General features: G+C 32.3%; 1 protein-coding gene across 1 annotated transcript in view; it reads right to left on the bottom strand.

Moving 5' to 3' along the window:
• Positions 1-22,663, bottom strand: part of LOC117174520 (neuralized-like protein 2) — a 239,800-nt gene that overhangs the window by 40,164 nt on the left and 176,973 nt on the right. Inside the window, exon 2 of the mRNA XM_033363713.1 lies at positions 2,088-2,178. Coding sequence (XP_033219604.1) covers positions 2,088-2,178 — 91 coding nt within the window. The remainder of the gene's footprint in view (positions 1-2,087; positions 2,179-22,663) is intronic.

Here is a 22,663-nt window from a genome sequence, read left to right on the forward strand (position 1 = left end):
ATTATGTAATTTAATTTGTCATGGCGTATTGCGAGTTTTTCCCCCTTTGTACTCATTTATCTATTTGTTAAGGGAACCCACTTTTATTTGTTGTTTTATTGAGCACCTGTTTGTCGCAAGCCGTATCTCTCTTGTTATGTATATTTTATTTTATCAGATTGCGAATCCACTTTTACGTATCTGTTAAGATAAGACCGCTTTATTAGTTAATTTTTTTTCGAATTGAATTATTCCGTTGTGATTCGATATTTCCAACACCTTTTTTTGTTATATATGTTTTAATCGTAGATATTCTTCTGATGATTCTGATGTATTCCCTTTTAGCATTTACGTTGTGTACTTTGATTAATTTTTTTTTAAATGCTGAATAATTTGATTTGACAAAACTTTTAGGTTATGTCAATCAGTCAAGCAAGTGTGCATAGAAAAAAAGAAAGAAAACAACCTAATAAGTTTTCATTTTTAGTTTAAAACAATAAAATCATGAACGAAATCACGAATGCGACCGCAAGTACAGCTTGTGAACATGTGCAGGAAAAAGCGTTGCAGCATCGTCAGAGTGATATTGTTGCTCTCTCCTCAAAGAAAGAGATGGTGCACTTCACGCCGGGATAGCGGCCGCGCCATCTTGGGGTAGCAACTCGCCCAAAATGATGAAACCGTTGTCTATCTGAGAGGTCATGCAACGCTTCCTCATTCAGCGCAACAGTGCGACTTCTCGAAAGAGCGGTTTACAGACATTTCTTTCCGTATAGTATTACTTTTTTTTATTTCAGAATATCTTATCTTCGGAAGTCTCAGTATATTTTTTTTATTATTGCTTGTTTTAAATTAAGGTATGCCCGTTCGATTGAAGTCTGTGAGTTTCCCTTTTATCGTTTAGCCTGAAACGTTCAGCGTTCACTTATGATCCCTTTCCCGCTTAAAATATAGGTTCCGTGTATCTTTGCCTTTTCTCACTCACTTTGATTGAATTGGATTGGCTTTGTCCCAAGCAAGGACTGGCGCCCGAAAATCGCGGTTATATTTATTGTTTTAATTTTTCATTTAAAAGTCATTTTTTAAGTGTCGGTTTTCCTGGATTTTATTTATTGCGATTGGGGTCCTTTGGGGCCTTTCAAAAAATACGTAATGCCTTTAGGAGGGGGGGGGGATCCCCTTGAGCATTGCGCTAATGGTAAATTTACATACACTTACCAGAGAAAAAGTAGCATGTATGGGGGGAGGGTCGACATATTCAGAAAAAAAAACGTTAATTATTTTTGGAACGGCCCCTTTGTGCGCTACTTAGAGACACCACTAAATTTTAGATAGATTTAGTTAAATTATATTAAAACTTTGTTATCTTTTGATTTTTATATAAGACCTCTGTTTAGTTGCACTGGACAATCAAGCCATGATTTGTTTAGAGGTAGAAATCAAATTTCTTAGATGTTGCACTTGTTACAAATTTGTGAATATAGTGGTATATGTCTTTTTTGAGAGCTGCAAACTCTAAGAAATTGTTTGTTTTTAGATATAAGAAAATTATAGCTTGCTCCTTCCGTACAAAAATAAAGGCATGTCATACATAATATTAAGAAAATTTTCTGTTTGAATAATAAGTATCCAAATATTTAAAAATGTGTTTTGCTCAGTTAAAAAAATTTAACTGAAACAAAAGGTATGATTATTTAATTTTTATTCAAATTTAATACGGAAAATGTACATAAAAAGAATATTACCCTAGTCTCTGTACCTATAGCGACCTTTCTGTAATTCCTGAAATTCCAAATTTTTGACCTCATTGAGACACTGTAGGGCTATTTTTTATTTCAAAAAGTTATGAGGAATTTTCATTTGCGATAAACGTAGCAACTTTTTAACCTTAGAAATTTTCAAACATTTTGAATATTCGATCCACCCTACTAGACACTTTATCAAAAAATGTCTTCCATCAAATCTGTAAATATGTGTCACCTATAATCCTTCAAAAACAATATATTTCGCTGAGAAAAGATACTGTGGTATGAGCATGCACACTGCACAGTATGCCCGATAGGAAATGAATTCGTCCGGTAATAATTTTACATAATAAAAATAAATACCTAAGGGCGCTGTAGGGAATGATCCCGCGAGAAGTATGTACATTCACACCATCAGTGATGAGCTTCTTTTCCCTTGCTGGAATTCCGTCACCTGTTGAAGAAATCTTACATTACAAGCGCAGCACTATCATTAAGCAATATAAATGTCGTTCTCTATATACATCAATAATTAAACAGCAAAATAGCAGTAGACAGAGTGATTCTCGACTCATCATGTATCGTACGTTAAGCATGGACGCTCGGGTTTAGCGCCAATTTGCAAGAATATGTTTAACCTTAAAAGTAACCATCGGAATATTACTCAGAAGTCTACATTTTTTAAATAAATCATTTTATTCGTGGTATACAATACAATAGGATAATGTGAACTATCATTATGTTAAATTTTTCACTTAAGAATTTCATTATAAATTGTTTATTTATAAATATTTTGGGTACATGGAGTCCTAGATTCTTAGAAAAAAGTGAATTTTTTAAATTTCATATTACGCCATATCCAAAACAAATTTTCTACATCAGCTAAATTACATTCATGATATTAAAATTCGTGCTAAAATGTTCTTGGTCGCGCTGTATGTTTGACCGATAAACTTACTATCGACAATTGCCAATGTTTTAATGGAGTATTTTATGGTCAACGTCGAAGCTCATTTTTTTAATTTGACAGTTAATGGACATGACATACTATAATTTTAGGGAGACGGCTTCCTGCTTGACCTCAATTGATCTACAGCCTTTCATCCATTTTGTACTGAACGAGACTACCACGCGGAGAAAACTAGATATTCGCAGGTTGTATCTGGATACTCTGGCTGAATATATTTGACAGTGAATCACGGGACAGCTACGAGTATCTTAGATGTTCGAACGCAATATCAGTGGATATTGAAAATAAGATCTTATCTGTTAATATCTAAGATAATGAACTTGAATATCCTAGATAATAATCTGAAAAGGAGCTGTTTGCTGTTGATTTATAAGATATTGAACTTGAATATCCTGAATATTTTTTTTGCATAATTCCAGATCTTAAACTGGAATATCTGAAATATTACTAATTATATTCTAAGATAGTGCAACAGATATACACTCTGTGAGATAGGACTTGATAATGTTTCCCCCACTGCATATAAAGCAGTAATCTCCTTTCTGTTAATACAATCAAGACTGTATAGGTGTCCGGCGTCGGCCGCTAGCTTGGTACCCGGTAGATTGCTCTCATTGGTTGCACGGTAATTGGTGGGGTCTGCCGGGCAGCAGCAGCGAGCACGGTATTCGAATTAGTACATTTTTTATGTTCTTGTGATGTGCATGTTATATTGTTTTAATATTATATTATATTTATTTTATATTTTCATGTTATATTCTTTTAATTTGAAGTACTTTTTTCAAAACTAATTTAATATTTCTTTTCCCTAAATAAAATAAAAATTATATTTAATGACGATTCAAAGATAAATTTGTTCTCTAAAGAATTTTTAGAGAATTATTTTAAAACAGCACCAAAATTACCTTTTTTACTTTAAACGTAATTAAACGTGATTTAGACAAAAAAAACTTTGCCGAATTTTCTTCAGAAATTAATTTCGGGTTCAAAGCATCATACAATGAGTTTCAAACATATTCAAAAATCAATTTTGTAGTAAGTATTGAATTGCCATATTAGTTGAATATTTAATTATTCCTTATACATATAAAAGAGCTTAGTTGATGTTTGCCATTTTTATTTGTTGTAGATAATAATTATAATTTAATATTTATTGTTTATCATTGACGCGGCTTATTGTGTTTCTAAAAATATTCTCTACAATAAATATTGCACAATTCGTGAGATTTTCATTAAAACATACGTTCACCCAATTTACACTTATCCACAATTTATACAATTGTAAAATAATAACTGGTAATAACTCCCAAAAATAGTACTAATTAAAAATCTTCTTAGTAATAAAATAATAATGAAGTAAATTTAAAAGGAACGATAAAATAGGAAATATCACATAACTCATTTTTAATAAAAAACTACATATTTCAAGTAGAAAGAAAGTTACAAATATATTCTTCTTTCAAATTATATACTTGAGTTGTAGTTTTTGCTTAATCTTCTTAGTGACAAAAAATAATAAAGTAAATATGTAAGGAAATATAAAATTGGAAACACCAAACAAGCCATTTTTAATCCACAATTACATATTCAAGTGCGTAAAAAAGTTACACTTACATTCTCCTTCCATATCATATACTTTACTGTGCACGGAATCCGACTTAGTATATTCCTTATTTTCTTGCAACCTGCACGAGGCATAACCTTAAAGTGAAGTATATTATTTGAAATGAGTATATAAGTACCTTTTTCATAGCGCCTCTATAGAAACTTCGAATTTCGGTACCTGTAGAAACACGGTGTTTGCATCCCTAGGGTTGAAACATTTTGTTTCAGGTTTAAAGTACATAGGTAGGTAGGTAGGTAGATAGGCAGGGGATCTACAGCTACCTGAACTCTAATTTTCAATAGATTTGCTATGAAAAATAATATAAATTACTAGGAATGCAACACAACTATCGCAACTCGTGTGAAGGCAGACCTCGCTTCGCTCGGACAACAAGCTTCGCGCACGTTGCAATCACTGCGTTTCATCCCTTGTAATGCAAATACTATTTTCGCATATTTGAATTTGTAATTGTTTATTAGAAATAGGTGATTTGATTTTTCCTATTTTATCTTTTCTCGTTCATATACTTTGCAACTCTTTTATTACTAAGATAAGACATATTCTCGAAGTAAAGTATATAATTTAAAACGAGAATATGAGTGTACACTTTTGTACATACTTGAAATATTTATCGTTTATCAAAAATGAGCTATTTGGTATTTCCTATTTTATCTTTCCTCGTACATTTAGTTTATCATTCTTTTATCACTAAGAACATTTTCACCTAGTTCTATTTGTGGGAGTTATGGCCAGTAATCATTTTAGAAGTGTATACATTATTGTTGATAAATTTAACTTGTGTAAAGCTCCTGTTTTAATGAAACGCTCACGAATTGTACAATATGTATTGTAGAGAATATTTTTTGAAACACAATAAACCGCGTCAATGATAGACAATAAATATTAAATTATAATTGCTATTAAATTAAATTTTCAACTAATATATAAATACAATACTTACTATAAAATTGATTTTCGAATGTGTTTGAAACTCACTGTATGATGCTTTGAAGCCTAAATTAATTTATAAAACGATTCGAAAAAAATATCTTCTAAATCACGTTTAATGACATTTTAAGTAAAAAAACAAATTTTGGAGTTGTTTTGAAAATAACTCACTAAAGATTCTTCAGATAACAAACGCATCTCTGAATCGTCTTTAAATGACATTTTAATTTTATTCAGGGAAAAGGAATATTAAAGTAGTTTTGAAAAAATACTGGAAAATAAAACAATTTAACATTAAAATATAATATAAAAATAATATAAAATTAAAACAATATAACATGCATGTCACCAAAAAATAAGACATGTATTAACTCGAATGTCGTACTCGACGCTATTGTGCGGCAGACCCCGCCCACTGCCGTGTAACCAATCAGAGCAATCTACCGGATACAAATTTAGCGTCCTATACTTTAGGAATTTTCTCGTTGCTTTTGAGATACTAGAAGGTAGAGACGTGGTGGAGAGTAAGGAACAGGAGAAAATAGAGTCAAGGCTGTCAGAGAGGTATAGGTGGAGGCTCCAGGAGGCGGTCAGAGTAAGAGAGATACTGAGAGTTATCGGGGGAATTATAACAAGGTTTACGGATAGATTGGAGGAGGAAGTTCAGGAAGGGGGAGAAGGAGAGAGGGCAAATGAGGATAGTGAAGACAGTAGGCACAATGTGCAAGTTTGTGACAGTACACAATAGGGATGGGGAGGAAAGGATTAAGGAAAGTGTGGAAGGCTTGATAGGCGAAAGGGAGGAGGGTATGGCAGTATTAGGAGGGGACTTTAATGCGATAATGGGAAGGGAAAGGGGCCTCTACAGGAAGGGATAAAGTCATGATAGAAGATCAAAGGATAAGGTAATAAATAAAGAGCTGGAGGTTCTAAGGGACTGGATGGAGGATAGAGACTAGACGGTGGCGAATGGTACGGTAACAGGAGATAAAGAGTGAGAATACACGTATGTGATAAGCTATGTTGTCATGAATATGCAAGGTTGGGAGGAGATGGAGAAATTCGCAGTAGAAGGGAGGGTTGAATCAGAACATCAGTCATTAAGAATTTTACTTAAAGTGGAAGGTAACGAAAGAGACAATAGAGAAGTATCAGGGGCAGGTATGAAAGATAAGGGTGAAGCCGTGGTAGGATAGGAAATGTAGAAAGATGAAAAGAAAATTAAAAGGAAAGTACAAGAAGTGCGAAGAAGGAACTGCGAAAAGGGAGGAGTGCGTAGAAATGAGGAAGAAGTTTAGGGTAATGTGTAAGAAGAATGGGCATGAAAAGAAGAAAGATCCGGAAAAGGAGTTGAGAAGTATTAAGATAGAAGGCGACGTGTGGAAAATAACAGATAGGTTTAGGAAACGTAGGTTGAGGATAAACGAGAAGATAGGAAGTGAGGAATGGAGGTAATTTACAAAAAGAAAAAATAATTTCAGGGCTTTAATTCACGAAAGAAAAATAAGAGGATTAGAAGAACGAGGGACGTAGATGAAGAGAAGCTGAATAACGAAAAGATAAAAAAGCAGATAAGGAAGTTGAGTGGGTCTGAGACAGCTGGACTGGACGGGGTAGAGCACGAAGCGTGGCTGTTTAGTACACAAGATATAAGGGAGAGGCTGAACGGGGTAGTGAAGAAAGTATGGTGGGATATACCGCCAAAAGGGTGATGGGAGAGGTTGATAGTGCCTCTGTATAAAGAAAAGATAGGGATAGGTAAGAAATGTATAGAGGGATTCGAATTATTTATACGGCGTATAAAGTATACGCGATGGTGTTGGCGTATAGGCTGCGGAAGGATGTCGGGGGGAAAGGAATGTTATCGGAGATGCAGGCGGGCTTTAGGGAGTAAAGGAGCACTATCGACAACATTCGCGTCTTGCAACACGTGGTGGAAGGTGATAAAGGAGAGGGGAGAGGAGAGAAGCTTTATCGAAAGGGTAAGGGGCATAAAGGGTATATAAACAGACGAAAGATAGGGCAAGAGGAGAGAAGGAAATTTTAGAGAGTTTATGAATGCATAGAAAGTTATGGTAAACGTGTCCGATTAGCCCAATGCTTTTTGCGACTTTAGTCGTGGATATGGAAAGTAAGCTAGTGGCCAGAGTGGTAGAAGGAGTTAGAGTAGGAGGAGATAGGATAAGATCACTCGCGAATGTAGATGACAAACTACTGCCAGCAAAGCGCGAGGAAGCCTTAAAGGATATGATAAAAAGGTTGAAAAAATACCTGGATAAGAATAGGTTAGAACTGAATGTGGAGAAGTCAAAGGTTATGGTGTTCAGGAAAGGAGGTGGAAGAGAGAAAGGAGGTGAGTGGAAGTAGAAGGACAATGCGGAGGGAAATCAATATTCAGGGCGATAGCATGGGTGAAGAGGGTGTTGAGTAAGAGAGAGAAGACGAGAAGGAAGGAGGAAGATGACACCCGACATCCACGCAGGTGAAGCCATCCGGAAGGTGAGAGGCGGCTAGAATTGTTCCGTGAACTAACACGAGGGGGCGCAGAATTCTCTCTTTTGCAGTATGCCGCAACCAAACAAGGTATAAAAAGGCGGGTGAGATGCGAATCGACACTCTCGAGTGAACTATGGGAAACTGCGCTGTTTCAGACTCTTAACATTTCTTTTTTTCCTGGGGTAGGCTGTTACAGGCTCCGAAACATTTTCGGTTTGTTCATATTTTCCTTTCGGCACTTTCTCGTTCCAACATTATTTTACAGGGACTTAGGGCTAGGTAAAATTACAATATAAAATGACGATCTCTTTCAGTAAATAGTAGATAAGTATTGGGTATCAGCCGCGAAGAAAGAGTTTGGCAATGTGACGCAAAGCAAGAAAGTAGGGACCTGAGTAAGAGGTGACGAAAGTCGAAGCGAGGAAGGCAAGGCTATAAGAGCGAGCGATCTTAGAGATAAGGTATGGGTATATGTGAGTTTTAAAGATTCAGTTATAAGAAAATTTTGTGAAGAAATGGAAGTGTAAGCAAGTCAGTTTTTTTAAGGCCAGGAGGCCAAAAAATAAACGTTTACCGATCTACATGGGTCATCTGAAGCTATACGCTAGTTCAAACCAGAAACTGCAGCAAGTGATCGATGTCACAAACCAGTTATCAAATGATATTCATATGAATTATGAACTAGAAAAATGCAGAACAGTGCATTTGGTCAGGCGAGAATTAGAAGCTGCAGAGCAAAAGAACGAGTTTGACGACATAGAGGCAATGGCTGAGGGCGAGTCATATAAACACCTGGGTATTCTTAAATCTAAGGGTATTAAACAAATGATAGTTGGGAAAATCTTAATTACTGCCCTCACGACAAGACTCAAATTGATTCTGAAGAGTTCTCTGAACTTATGAAACAAGGTCAATTCAATGAACACCTATGGCATCCCTGTCCTCACCCACTCCTTTGGGCACATCAAATGGTCGAACACCATCCTTGCAAGGTTAAACAGAACCACCTGCGTAGAAATGACGAAGTACAGAATGCATCACAGTAATTCGGCAATTGAAAGGGTAGTTCTACCACGACATAGAGGGCGGTAGTGGCGTTGTAGATATCACGAAACTGTGTAAGTCGTAAGTTATACAGTTGTCAGACTTTTTCATAGCGAGTGAGATGTTTCCCTTCACAACACCATCTGAAAAGCGGATCTCGATTACAAGCCCTAGATTTTGTCTGCAAAGGAAGCTTTGAATATCATGTCAGTAACCAGGGAAATCTGAAATGCAATGAAGACAAGAAGCCATCCACGGCGAGCAGCCAAAAATGATAGATCAACATGAAATGCATAGAGTGCCATTTAATATTTGGCTGAAATAGGGCGTCCCGTTTCCATAAACCGAAGGATTCGTCATTGCAATTCAGCACAGGGTTATCAACGACAGAAATGATCGCAGACACGTGTTACATCAAAACTTGGCTGACCAGGGCCGATTATGTAAAGATACCAACGAATCCAACGAGCACATTATTAGTGCTTATCCTGTAATGGCTCAGAGAGAATATACGCACGTACATGATGATGTGGCGTGCATTGTGAATTAACAGCTTGACCTAAACCTACGACTCTTGATAGAATGGATGCCTTTCTATAGATCCATTGCAGTGCTCATTTTATAAAATGAAGATAACGTCTTGTATTGGGTTATTAATATCCACACAGACCATTATATTCTAGCTTATAGACCCGACATCGTGATGTCTGAGAAAAAGGACTTAAAAATCTACATCACCGACATTGCATATTGCACACGCGATATGCACTGTAGATTACGTCAAAGGGCTGTTTGTTTAAAACAAAATAATTTACGTGTGTCGTTTTGTCCGAAACCGGAAGAATGAACTTTTTCATATTTCCAATACGAAGGACATCAAAACAATTTAGGCGGCGGTATTGTAGAGTTCATTTCATACTCACTTTCTTTTCAACTTCAAATTCTACAAATAAGGGGATCTTAACTTTGATCGGATTCAATCAAATGTGAAATTGATGATTTCTTCAATCCTTTCAACTTATCCATACATTTTTCTTTAAAAATCCTGTCACTCACATTAAGAGAAGAGCCACACAAAAACACTTGTCGCCTGTAGAACGCTCACACGTCAACGTAATAACATAAACTTTTGTTTAAGAAATGTACTCGGGAAGAAACAATTTCATGCCCGCGGCAAACTTAGGGTTGCTGAGTGGGCCGATCAAATCGAAAAACTCGATCGAACCGTAAGACGGATCTAATCTCGATTTTTCGACATTCCAAGTGCGCATAATATCGGTTCAAAGCGAATCGAATTTTTGTCATACGTCGAGTGTAAAAATAGAAGAGCATATCGCGTTCCTTATGCCAAAAAACTGAGAAAACTATAGATAATGCCTTGCATCTGCGCATAAGGCGTGTCTCTGTTCTCGGTGCTGTCCTCTATGCTGAGCTGGACAAATCGCCGTCCCCATTGGCGAAATTTATCTTTAAGATGCTTTGTAGAAGATTATGGTCCAGTTCGTTTCAGAAGTTGGTCAAATCCTTTTCTTTATTACTACTTTTTGCCTTTTCTTTACACGATTGGATATAGCTAAGTAATAGCTTCAAAGTATTTTTTTTCTTGAATTGATAAATAGGAACGTTTTCAGTTTACGGAAATGAAAGGAAGGACCAATATTTAATCTTCAATAGCCCTACTAGAAGTATCTGGCAAGGCTATTTTGTTCCCTAAAGTAATGAAAATATAACAATAATAAACCATTATTGTTTTCGGATTCGTAATATACGGAAAAAAGCACATCGAAATGACTTAGTCCTTCTGAAAGAAAATCCTTCTGGTACAGTAGGCTGATGAAAAAGGAAACCCGTTTTTTTCATTCTTTTGAAATTTCAATATTAACCCATAATTTTAATTTATTTTGGATTTTCGACAAAATCGACGGATATTTTAGGGTTTGATCGAGAGTGGCCAAATTTTTCAGGGTTGAAGAGGAGTATCTACGAAATAAACCTATAATAATAACTTTCATATCGAAATTTGTTCAACATTTGAAGAAAAGTATTAAAATTATGTATTTATGCAATAATAAGTAACAGAGAATACCAATTTGAGTAAAAAATTGACATCTCTGGCTCTATTTTTAGACATTTTTCAAATAACTAATAATTCATTGTTTAAATAATTACATAATGTTTTTCAAAATTGTACTACTTCAAATAATGACCAACTATTACATTTTATTCAAAGAATACGATCATTCTTTACATTTTTTGGAAATAATAATTGTTTAAATAAATTACATTTATTTAAACAGTTAAAAATTGTTTAGACAGTCATCGGATATATTAAAATTGTCCATTAGTAATTCTTTTTGTTCCTAAAGACGGCAGAAAATGTTGAAAAAGACAAAAAAAAGCTTCCAGTTATAAAGAAATATTGTCCGACTGTGATTATGTTGGGTTGCCACCTTTTTCCACCTCTCCGAGTTGAATTGAGACAGTGATAAGAAATAAAATACTTATTAAAAAAATAAACTCATGATTTGTCGCCGAAATGTCGAGTTACTTAATGCAGGGAGGAAATTTTGATACAGAAAAAGAATATTAGTTCCAAAAAAATTAAGTTTAAGTTTTAAGGTTAGAATTTCAGGGATTCTGAAAAGTGACTATAATCATGTCAAGAATTAGAATTTTTATTTTCTTTGATGACACGTACCCGCGAGATGTTGAGTTGATGGATACAGATAACAAAATTGTATCGAAAAGAGTTATTCATTTCCGATATTATAAGCAAAAACCATTAGCCTTCGTTTTTAGAGAGAAACGTTTTTTCAAATCATTAAATTTTAAAAAAATAAGAAATATTTACACTTTTGCCATGTATTTCACAGCAAGCCGGCCCTAAATGTAGTGAGCACCGGGATTACGCCTGGTGGCCAACGGTCAACTCTCACCCAACTTTTACCCTACATGCCTCCCATTAAGTGGCACTAGGCTGGTCTAAATGTAAATAGTAACATTGCGTAGAAACTCTCAAATTATAAGTCAGAGTATCAAATGTTAAATAAATTGGAAACTCTATATGGTAAAAAGTCTGACCTTACAATTGAAGGTTTACAAAGGTCGTTCTTTAGTTTTAAGTGTGATACTAATAAGTTGGTTGTTGAAAATTTTATGATAATTCCGAATTTTTCTGAAGTTTTAACAGCTAAAGTTAAAAGGTCAAGAGGAGTTAGATTATGACCAGAATTTTGCAAATGTTGCCACCTAAACGTGATCCCACCTAAACCTTCGCATTGCTTGGGATTAAGTTAGTAGAGTTGAAAAATTTAGGTACACTTTTTAAAAGTCTACAATTGGCAAAAGATAGATTGAATGAGAGCGAACAGTCAAACGAGTATATCTCTCAAAATGTTCTCATCTCCAGAGAAACTAAAAAGTCAGGAAAGCCACACTTGCAAGGAAACTCGTCTGTTGAATATTTTAAATGTGGCAAGAAAGATCCTATAAAGAAATTTTGTAACGGCAAACCTTGTGCAAAATATTTGTCTTATGGTAAAAATAATTATGCGTGTAATAATTGAGCTGCCAGATCGAATAAGGCACATAAAATTATTTCTCTAAAAGTGGGAAGACCCCAGGAGGCTTTCAAAAACGTTTTCGAATTTTAATTTTAAAAGACTATATCGTCGGAATTCATACTTTGAGTCTTACTGCCGGCAGGTTTAGTTTCAACTAATAAAAAAAGATTAATATTTTATTATAACATGAATGGAAAACGAAAGGAACTTTCTTGATCTCACACTTTTTTCAATTTCACGAATTTGAAGCATTGAAAAATTCGCGGAATTAGAAATCTGGTTAATCTCATCTTATACCATAGATGTTTATGTTTCGTTCTATTTTTGTACAATTTGTCTCAAAAATATAACTATTCTGTTGTAGTTAATATTAAATGAATACATTATTTCACATTATGCAATATTATCTATTTATAAAACTTTTATATTACCTGATTACTTGATAAGTTTTTATTTTTTGCGCCGATGAACTGCATTATGTATCGCTTCTGACATTCTCGCAACAGCCCGCGCGCAAATTGCCTAGCCGCTAGCGACTTGAGACGTTAATAATTTCTTGAATATCAATTGGATTGGGTTAAAATTTTTCATAAAACTTATTTTTACTATTGGTAACAAATTTTTCGCTGGAAGTTTTCTGTTGCTCAAAATTCGCTCGATAAACGAAACGTTGGTAGTTAGAGAAGTCCGATGTGCGCCACGCATCAGAACAAAATTAACATTTTTTAAAATGAATGTTTGAATTCCTTTTGCTCTATCAATAGAAGGAAATTTCGAACTACATTCCTTGATAATTGTATTGAAAAAGACTAAAAACTGGCTGACTGAGCACGAGTTGAAGTGAAAAACGAATTAAAATTGATTTTTTCAAAAAAGTCAGTTTTTTGGCTTTAAATATAAAACTAAAATAGCTACAACTTTTTGCCTTAAATAAAAAAGATGCAAAATCAAATTCTACATCTAGATATTGTCTTTAAAAATTAAAATTCAAAAATGTTTTTGAAAGCCTCCAGGGGTCTTCCCACTCCCGGCGAAATAAGTTCATGTGTCCATATTCGATCCGGTGCGATGGCTCAATTGTAAACAAAAAGGACACTTTGCCAAAAAGTGCCACAAAGAAAGTTCTGGTAAATCTAGATACAATAAAAATAAGTATTAACAGAATGATTCACAAAGCCCAAATCGGCACGCATTTATTACTGTTGGTATGTCAACTGCTAATGTGAACCAAATAATTTCAAAGGGAAATCGCAATGATTCATGGTCTTAAGACTGTGCTGCCACTCAACATATGACTTCTTGCAGAGACTGGTAACTTTTGTCGAATTTAAAGAACTTACGATGATTATGATTGGCGACGCTACTGAATTGGAAGGAATAGAAATATGCAATACTGAACTAGAAGCATTTAATCGCACAGATTGGTATCAAGTTGTTTTGAAAATTTTTTTATGTGTACCAAAGATGACATTTAACCTCTTTTCTTCAGTCAAATGAATAACTAATAAAAATGGAAACCTGGCATTTAGTATAATTTCCCGAAAATGTACAACGTTTGACTTGTCGCTGAACCTTACGTCAGAATAAGCAAGGCGGTCGATTCAAAGCCACACTTGTTGCTAGAGGTTTTCAACAGAACGAAAAAATTGACTACTCCAAAACGTTTATTCCTGTGGCTCGTCATGTGTCAACCTAAAGGATTTAACGATAAAACTGGTCTTATCTGAAAATTAAATAAAAGTCTCAATGAACTGAAGCAAGCCCCAAATAACATGAACGAAAAATGTTCAAGTCTTCTAAAATCCCTTAGGTTTGGCAATGCAGATGGTGACCCTTGTTAGTTTTTTGGTTTTGTGGCTTTGGGGTTTGTATTTAAACGAACCGTAAGCTTATCACTTTGTTTTTTAAATTTAATTTAATGATAATAAAAAAGTAGGCGCACAGAATGGCAATTGTAATAATGATAGAATATGGTGGACTTACCAACCTTGAGAATCTTCAGTTTTCCTCTTTAGTTTTATGTGAATTCAAATGTTTGGTGTCGTTACTTTAAATTTCCTTCTGTTCCACTTTCGGTTCCGGAACCCTACCACATTCTGATAATATTATACACATTGGGTTCCTACGGTATGTACTTCATCAGTCGGCATCTAAAATACTTATGCATACGCACTAGTTGACTAATAATAGTAGAAAAGTATTATGTAGCGCGCTGCATACATAGTCATGGATAACAAGTGCGCAAGTATATATATGTACCACAGGGAACTTTTGCATAGCCGTAAGTAAAGTGGATTGTATGTACATAGTTCTAATTACTCTGACTCTGAAAAACTACTAGGTAGCCATAGGTGCCGTAGGTAACTATTTCCCATGTCTACATGGAGAGAAAAATCTAAGTACACTGTAAAAACGTTCAGAGTGTTGAATTTGTTGACGCTGCTAAAAGTATAGAAATCGTTAAAAATTCCTTTTTCCAACGTAATCTCACGTCTTTAAATTTGATAATTAATAACGCGGCGTACTTGTACAGTTCTGAACGTAGTATAAGCACAAGTTATTGTAAAGTTTCAAAGTTGCAGAGAGTAATGAAAAAATGGCCGAATTAAAATAATTTGTAAAAGAGCATGTTTCAGAACGGTATAAATGATGGAAAAATGTATTTGCAAAATTGATCAAAAATATTAAACAAGATTTTTTTATTTAAAAAACTGCTTTCTGCTCGGGAAATTTACAATTTCTAGTCAATTAATTACCATTATTCACATTTCTCACGTAGATGCTAAAGTCACCATGTTGAATCAAAACACGAATATTTTTTATTAGAATACCATCACCTAAAATTCATCATGCATTTGCAATTTTACAAAATCTGTCTGGAAACTTACATAACCTAAAAGTTAAATTCCATACTGAAAGTGGATATTCGTTATTGTCAGTGAAAACGTTACTTTGGAAGTAGGTAATAATCGCCTCTTCTGAAAGTGGCAAAATTACCAGAAATTCTTTTTACAATGTATAAAAGCAAGTTGAGTTATCGCCTTGTGAAAAAAGTTTTCACTTGATCGTGCCATGATGGCAAGAAACCCTTGCGATTTCGGTATATATTTCTTATATTGGAGGTCATTAGTCACGCCTCTCAACGTTTGCTGACTCGCAGGTATAGACGTATAGGTATAGGTGTAGATACAGCATGTACCCACTGCGCAAATTATGTGTAGCTAGTGTACCGAACCAAAGACATTATAAACCTAGATGCGGTAAGTGGTGGCGGAGGGGGGGGCAATATATATAGCAACTACTCTCGTCGGGGTGTTTAGCTACTGTCCTCTTCGTACTAACTTGCTTCACTCTTCCTCTGTATGTAAAATCATGACCTACGGCTTTGATGGTAATGATTGTGAATCTATTATCCGTTGCTCCTTGCAGCAAATCCCCGTTTTAGCAACGAATTCTCAAAACATCGGTAAATTAAAAGCAGAAATTCTGACAGGATTTACAAAATAACCTTTTAACATAAAATGGTAACACTTTTGTAATTATAATCCTTATTTTATTTGTGAAATTAGTGACAATATTAAAGGTTTGCCACGTAAATTAATTTGAATGATAATATTGTCATTAAGTAAATTTTTATTTATTTTTTTAAATTGATATTTCACATTCTGATGTATTAAGTGAAAATAATATAAATGGTTTTAGTACAGAACTTTTTTTAAAGAATCCCTCTTTTTTCAAAAAACATGTCCTTTTTTCGTTTTTCACTTAAATTGAAACTGAATTAATAGAACTCACTAAGAAAATTAAACTATTTTTCGTTGAAAGTTAATCCATTTTTATTGAAAAGTCTATACTATTATATTTTTGATTCATAATTGACCTCTTTTGGTTAGAAAATCAATTATTTTGTTGAAGATTGAACTATTTTGTTGCAGATTCGATTTTTTTGTGCTTGAAAATTAATGTTTTCAACTGTAAATTTATCTACTCTATTTGCAGTTAAAAATTGTCCACCGTTTTTATTTGAAAATTTGCCTATTTAAATTTTAATTGGGAATTTCTCTGTTTTGGTTGAAAATTCAACTAGTTAGTTTAAAGTTGATTTTATTGCTTACAGATTAGTTTAAGATTATGTAATTGAATATTAACTATTAGTTTTACAATAAAAGTTTATTTTTCTTTAGAATAACTCTATTACAATTATATAATTTTCCTGATTCTTATGAAGTGAAATCAGTATCTAAATTGAATTTCAAAAATTATAAATAAATGTGTATATATATATAAATTTTGTTGAATTTAGTTTTAAAGGTTATAAATAAATTAAATATATAGAAATGTATTTTAAAAATTAAAGAAAATATAATATAAAAATTATCATAATGCTTTAATGAAAATTATAGTTTAATGCTTCTCATATTGTGAAATAAATAATTAATGATTAGATGATTAATTTTTTCAAAATATTAAATTAAATAAAGATTCAAATTTAGTTTCTTAAAATTAGGTAACTTAAATAAATGATTTATTCGAAGGTTATATAATTGAATATTGGGTATAATTTGCATAATAAAAGTTTATTTATATGAAAAGACCCCTATTTCAATTACATAATTTTTTTAACGATTCAGATGTTGTAAAATGGATATCTGCATTCAATTTTTGAATTTATACGTAAATCTGTATTAATTTTTTCTGAAATTAGTATAAAGGATTGTTAACAAATCAAATTTTCGGAAATGAAAGCTGATGTTTTTCACAATATTAAATTACATAAAGATTAAATTGTAATTTCTTTTAATTAAGTAACATAAATTCATTATTTACTTCAAGTTTATGTAAATGAATGTTGGCCATAATTTGTGTATTAAACGCTTGTAAATGTTTAAAACACGTCCTTTCCAATTACATATTTTTGTAAAGTTTTTCAATGTGAAATGAGTATCTGAAGTTTGATTTTGAAATTACGTGAAACTTTATTTTAATTTTTCCTGGAGTAGTTTAAAATGTTATAAATAACTCAAATTTTTAGAAAAATGTAGAGTGAAAGTTACTTGAATGATTAATTGAAAATAATTCTTCAATGCTTTTCATGTTATGAGATGATTAATTACTTATTCGCTGATTAGTTTTTTTTTACAATATTAATTAACATGAAGATTGAATTTTAATTTTTATCTATTTAGCAACAAAAGTTAATTAATTATCTTAAGTTTAAGTGATTTAATATTTGATATAATTTGTATCATAAGAGTTCATTTATTTTTAACCAATCTTTATTACAATTATATGATTTTTTGAAATGCTTATAATTTTGTGGAATGAGTATCTGAATTCAATTTTCAAAATTATATGTACATGTGTTTTTTTTTAATTTGTGTAAAAGTTTATTAAAATTTAAATATAAAATTTCCAGAAATGAAAAACAAATCAATAATCATTCGAAAGTTGGGTTGATGCTGTAAAAAAAGTTAGCGCGCGCTTGCGCGCGCAAATCATACTGTAGTAAACCTGAAAGTACCACGAATCTCGGCTAGGCACTACAAGTCATTCTATTCACCGCTTTCTGACTATATATACGGAATACAAACGCCCGTTGTAACTGTCATAATATTAATTTACTATACATAAGTGATGACCAATAAATATACGTTTTTTCAGTGTCACGCTCAGACTTCATTGTAGCTACTAACGAGTTTTTAATAAGATCTCGGCAACTTGCTAATGCATAATATACAGATTACTGATGACTAAGTTTAAGGCATCTGTTAAGATACACAATATTAAGTAAAACTATATATTTATAGAGCCCGAAATTGGCCTATGGCTGTGGGCTAGGATTTCACCAAATAAAATAAAAAATTTCAATACAACATTGCCAAACTTGTCAAAAAAGAATCTGGAAGATTTTAAGGCACTTTTTCAGGATTAAAAAAATTATAGGATGGAAAAATATTATTTCAAAAGATATTTGAGCATTTTTAACATTGCTGAGAGATTTAAAATATTTAAAAACTCGAAAAGATTTCCGAAAGTTTATAAAATATTCTGTAATTTCTTAGAAACTTAGTCTTTTTTATTCATTTGTACATAATGAGGAATAAAATGTAAAATGTAACTTTTTTAAATTTAGTACTTGTTAATTTATAAGCAGAACATTTAAAATCAACAAATTATAGCAATTCCAGCGATATTTTATTTGACTTGTTAGGTTGAAAATTAAAGAATAAATGTGAAATTTTATGTGAAATTTTATTTCATGAACATTTTGTTCTTCACCACTATATACTAAAGTAGATAAAGAAAAGTAGGTATTATACAATACCGTGGAGGCTGGAGTCCTTTTAAACCATAAAACATCATTATCAGACATGGGCATGAAAGTTTAAATGAAAATAATCATTTTTCGGTTTAAAAAAATTTAGAAATGTTCTAACAGTGGTTTTTGAACATTTTCATCATAACAAATTGTAAGTTGGAATGGCAGTTTTCGTTATGAATATGTGTTTCATTTTGTAAGTAAAAGACATGTGGCCTAATCTAAACTATTTCACTAGTAAATATTTTTAAATTTATATAGGATATATTACACCAAACTATCACTTTCAGTCACTCCGTCTCGCAGCTTTTGAAATTAATAAGAATTAATTGAAACTCGATTCTAGGGTGGTTTTTGTATTGCTAACAGTGAATTGAAAATCAAAAGTAACAATTCAAGATTTTTCATCCAAAGCGGCAATTATATTTTTGATAATTTCCATAAATTGACAAATAAGAAATTTAATAAACTGACGGGTTTCCATGACTCAACATACTAGAGTTTTTTCGTACTTCTGATGATAAATTTACAGCCGAAATAAAAAAATGTGAACTTTTTAATCTGAAACAGCGACGAAATTTTGAAAAAAACGTATTATATTGAGGGATCGGAACCTTTTAGCTTCGTTTCAATAATAAAGGTTTCTGGAGGGGTTCTGGTTCGAACCGAACCGTCAGATTTTCTAAAGGGTTCGGTCCGAACCGAATCCTTTGAAAAATATCAAATGTTCGGTTGGAAACAGGCTTCGGTCGAACCTCTAAGTTCTAAGTGGACCTAACCCTTTACAAAATAGTGGTTTCGATCCCTGGTTATACTAGGCGGTTTCCGTGAGTCTCAGTCTTGTGAGTTTTTTTTGGTCAACTAGGGACAAAGTTCCTGAAATTATGTACGAAAATCTATGTGTAACAATTTGTTTTCGTGATTCGCAACAAAAAGGTAAGTTTCAGTAAATTTATCGCATTAAATTAAAAACCGAAATACTTGAGTCTTTAACATTTTTAGAGATTCACGTTTACTTATTGCTTAAAATATAGAAAAATTCCGGAATTTATATAATTTTTAAGCTGTAAGTGTAAACGTAAATCTCTAAATATGTTAAAGGTTAAAAGATTTTGGTGTTTAATGTTAAATAAATCAATATGAAATTTAAACAATGAATACATTGACGCTTGTCTTTTTATTGCGAATCCCGAAGCCACATTTGTACAGATTGATTATCTTACATAGTTTCAGCAACATTTAACTATCTGAACCAAAAAAAATATGCCCGCTGCGTGGCATACTCCTATTGCGCGCTGCGTGCGGGGAGCTTCAAGCCAAGTTTGAACGCGTCTAGGGCGCGCGGGTACGCTTTTACGCTCATTTTTGTACATTTGTACATTTTTGTACAGTTCTAATACATTTTTTCAAATATCATAAATATTGTAACTTAAATCGACAACTGTAATTTAAGTTCTTGAGGAATTATATACATAAATTGGAACTGACTTTTTTCCATTTGCTTTTAACATTTGTTTGCTTGTAATTTAGTCGATAGAGATATTAAACCGTAGGTTTTGATTCCGTTTGTTCAAACTTCAGTTTTAACGCAACTCTACTTTGATTAATTCATGTAGAACATTTTCAATTCGAGTCCAATTGAAACAGTTTATCAAGATAATTTTTCAATCTTGTTAGTATCTACTAAAAATAACGATTAAAGATCTCTCAATAACAAAAATTGCATATTTTTGAAAATGATCTAGATTTTTGAATTTGCGACTAATTGAAAAATTTCATGAGAATGATTTCGAAAAATATTTTATATCTAGAAGAAATTTAAATTTACATTTCTTAATCTATAAAAAAGAAATTTTTCCCCATTTTTTGAAAATTTTCAAAATGTTAAAAAGCATATAACTTTTTCAATTTCCATCAAAATTAGAAATGTCACAAGAATAATTTTCAAGCACTTTTGTCGCATACAGAAAACTTTGACAACAATTTCTAAAACTCTTTTAAAAAATGCTATTTCTAATTCTGAAAAAGCTCTTTTTTAATCTTTGTCTAAACAAAAAATTTAACTGAGATAGTTTTTGAATATATTAGATATCTAGTGAAAAACTTTAAATGAAATTTCCGAATCATCAGAAAATTTTTTTTTCTATTTTTTGAAAATTTTCAAAATTATATAACGTTTCTAATTTTCATCGAAATTGAAATTTTCTTTCAATAATTCGCAAGTCTTCTACCCATATACAAGAAAGTTTGACAGAAATTTCTAAGTTAAAAATTTTTGTTTCAAATATTGAAAATGCTTAAAAATTTTTTATTTTGTCTGAAAACATCTGGATAACGAACTTAACTTTCATTTTGGGACCCTTAAAAAGTGTATCATAGGCTGACTCGATTGGACAAATCCTTCAAAAGTTAGCGTGGCTACAGCATTCAGGTAATCATACATAGAGACAGATAGACACCGACAAAATGTTATGATTTTCGGACTCTGTGAGTGCCGAATCATACAGATCGGTTAAAAAGCAGAGATGGGAAATTTGGACAATTATATTACTCTCGTGAATAAGAATGGAAAACCCCTAGGACTTTACCTCGAGGAAACTGGTTTATATTTTGAATTTTTCCCAAATTTGGTTGCCACTTTGGATAAAAAATCTCGAATTTTTAGTTTGTATTTCAAACTCGCTGTTATCAATCAGAAAAATCTCCGAGTATCGAGTTTCAAAAAATTCTGGTTAATTTCAAAAGTTTCGAGAACCTGAAACTTTCGAGCAGCTCGAAACTTTTAGCGCATAGACCCTTCGTCCTGAAATACGTACCGTAATTTCTGTGAACGTAGCCATGTCATTAAAAATCGTACACTTTAAAACTTGAAAGGTTTAAAGTGAAAATCGTTTAATTACGTATTTAAAAAAAATTAAAAGTTGAATTAAACAGCATTTAAATTCATTTACAAAGTCCAATCTTTTGATTTAAAAATTCATCTTTTAATTTGAAAATGTTACTTTTAAGTTCTGGATTCAGAACTAAACTCTTTTGGTTAAAAATTCAACTATTTTGTTGAAGATTCTTCTAATTGAACAGAAAGTTCCAGCTTTTGAATGATAAACTACGCTTTTAATTTGAAAATTCTGTAAATAAATTCTTGGTTCAGAATAAATCTCTTTTAGTTAAAATTTTCACTAATTTGCTTAACATTCTTGTATAGAAAGTCTCATCTTTTTATTGAAAAATTCATCTTTTAATTTAAAAATTTTACTATTAAGTTTTGGGTTCACAATTAATCTTTTTTGATTAGAAATTCAAGTATTTTGTTGAACATTCTTGTAAAGAAAGGCTCATCTTCTTATTTAAACATTCACCTTTTAATTAAACAAATTTTCTAATAAATTGTGGGTTCAGAATTAATCTCTTTTGGTTAAAAATCCAACCACAATTTTATTGAAAATTCTCGTATAGAGAGTCTCAGGTCCTTTTCTGCTTTAAAAACTCATCGCTCAATTTGCAAATTTTAATATTAAATTATGGGATTAGAATTAATCTCTTTTGTTAAACAATTTAATTAAGCATTATTTTATTTCCGACAGAAAGTCACATCTTTTTATTATAAAACTCATCTTTTTATTTGAAAATTTTACTAGTAATTCCTGGGTTAGGAATGAATCTCTTTTCGTTAAAAATTCAACTATTTTGTTGAACATCACTGTATAGAAAGACCCATATTTTTATTTAAAAATTCATCTTTTAATTTGAAAACCTTAATATGTATTTAATCTCTCCCTTTTACGGGTTTGAGGGCCACCGTCTCTGTACATATATTTACAATTCTATCCTTAGTCTAACTTAACTACTACTTATATTCTACTCTTTCGCATTACGTAGGATAAACAATAGTGACTCCATTTCGTATCCACATACTCTGTATAAATTCTCCTCTTCATTCATCCAATATCTGCATGCTCTCACTCCTTCTCCCATTCTGAACCGTACAACCCT

Source organism: Belonocnema kinseyi, chromosome 6 (genome assembly GCF_010883055.1).
Source record: "Belonocnema kinseyi isolate 2016_QV_RU_SX_M_011 chromosome 6, B_treatae_v1, whole genome shotgun sequence".
NCBI classification, from domain to species: Eukaryota; Metazoa; Arthropoda; class Insecta; order Hymenoptera; family Cynipidae; genus Belonocnema; species Belonocnema kinseyi.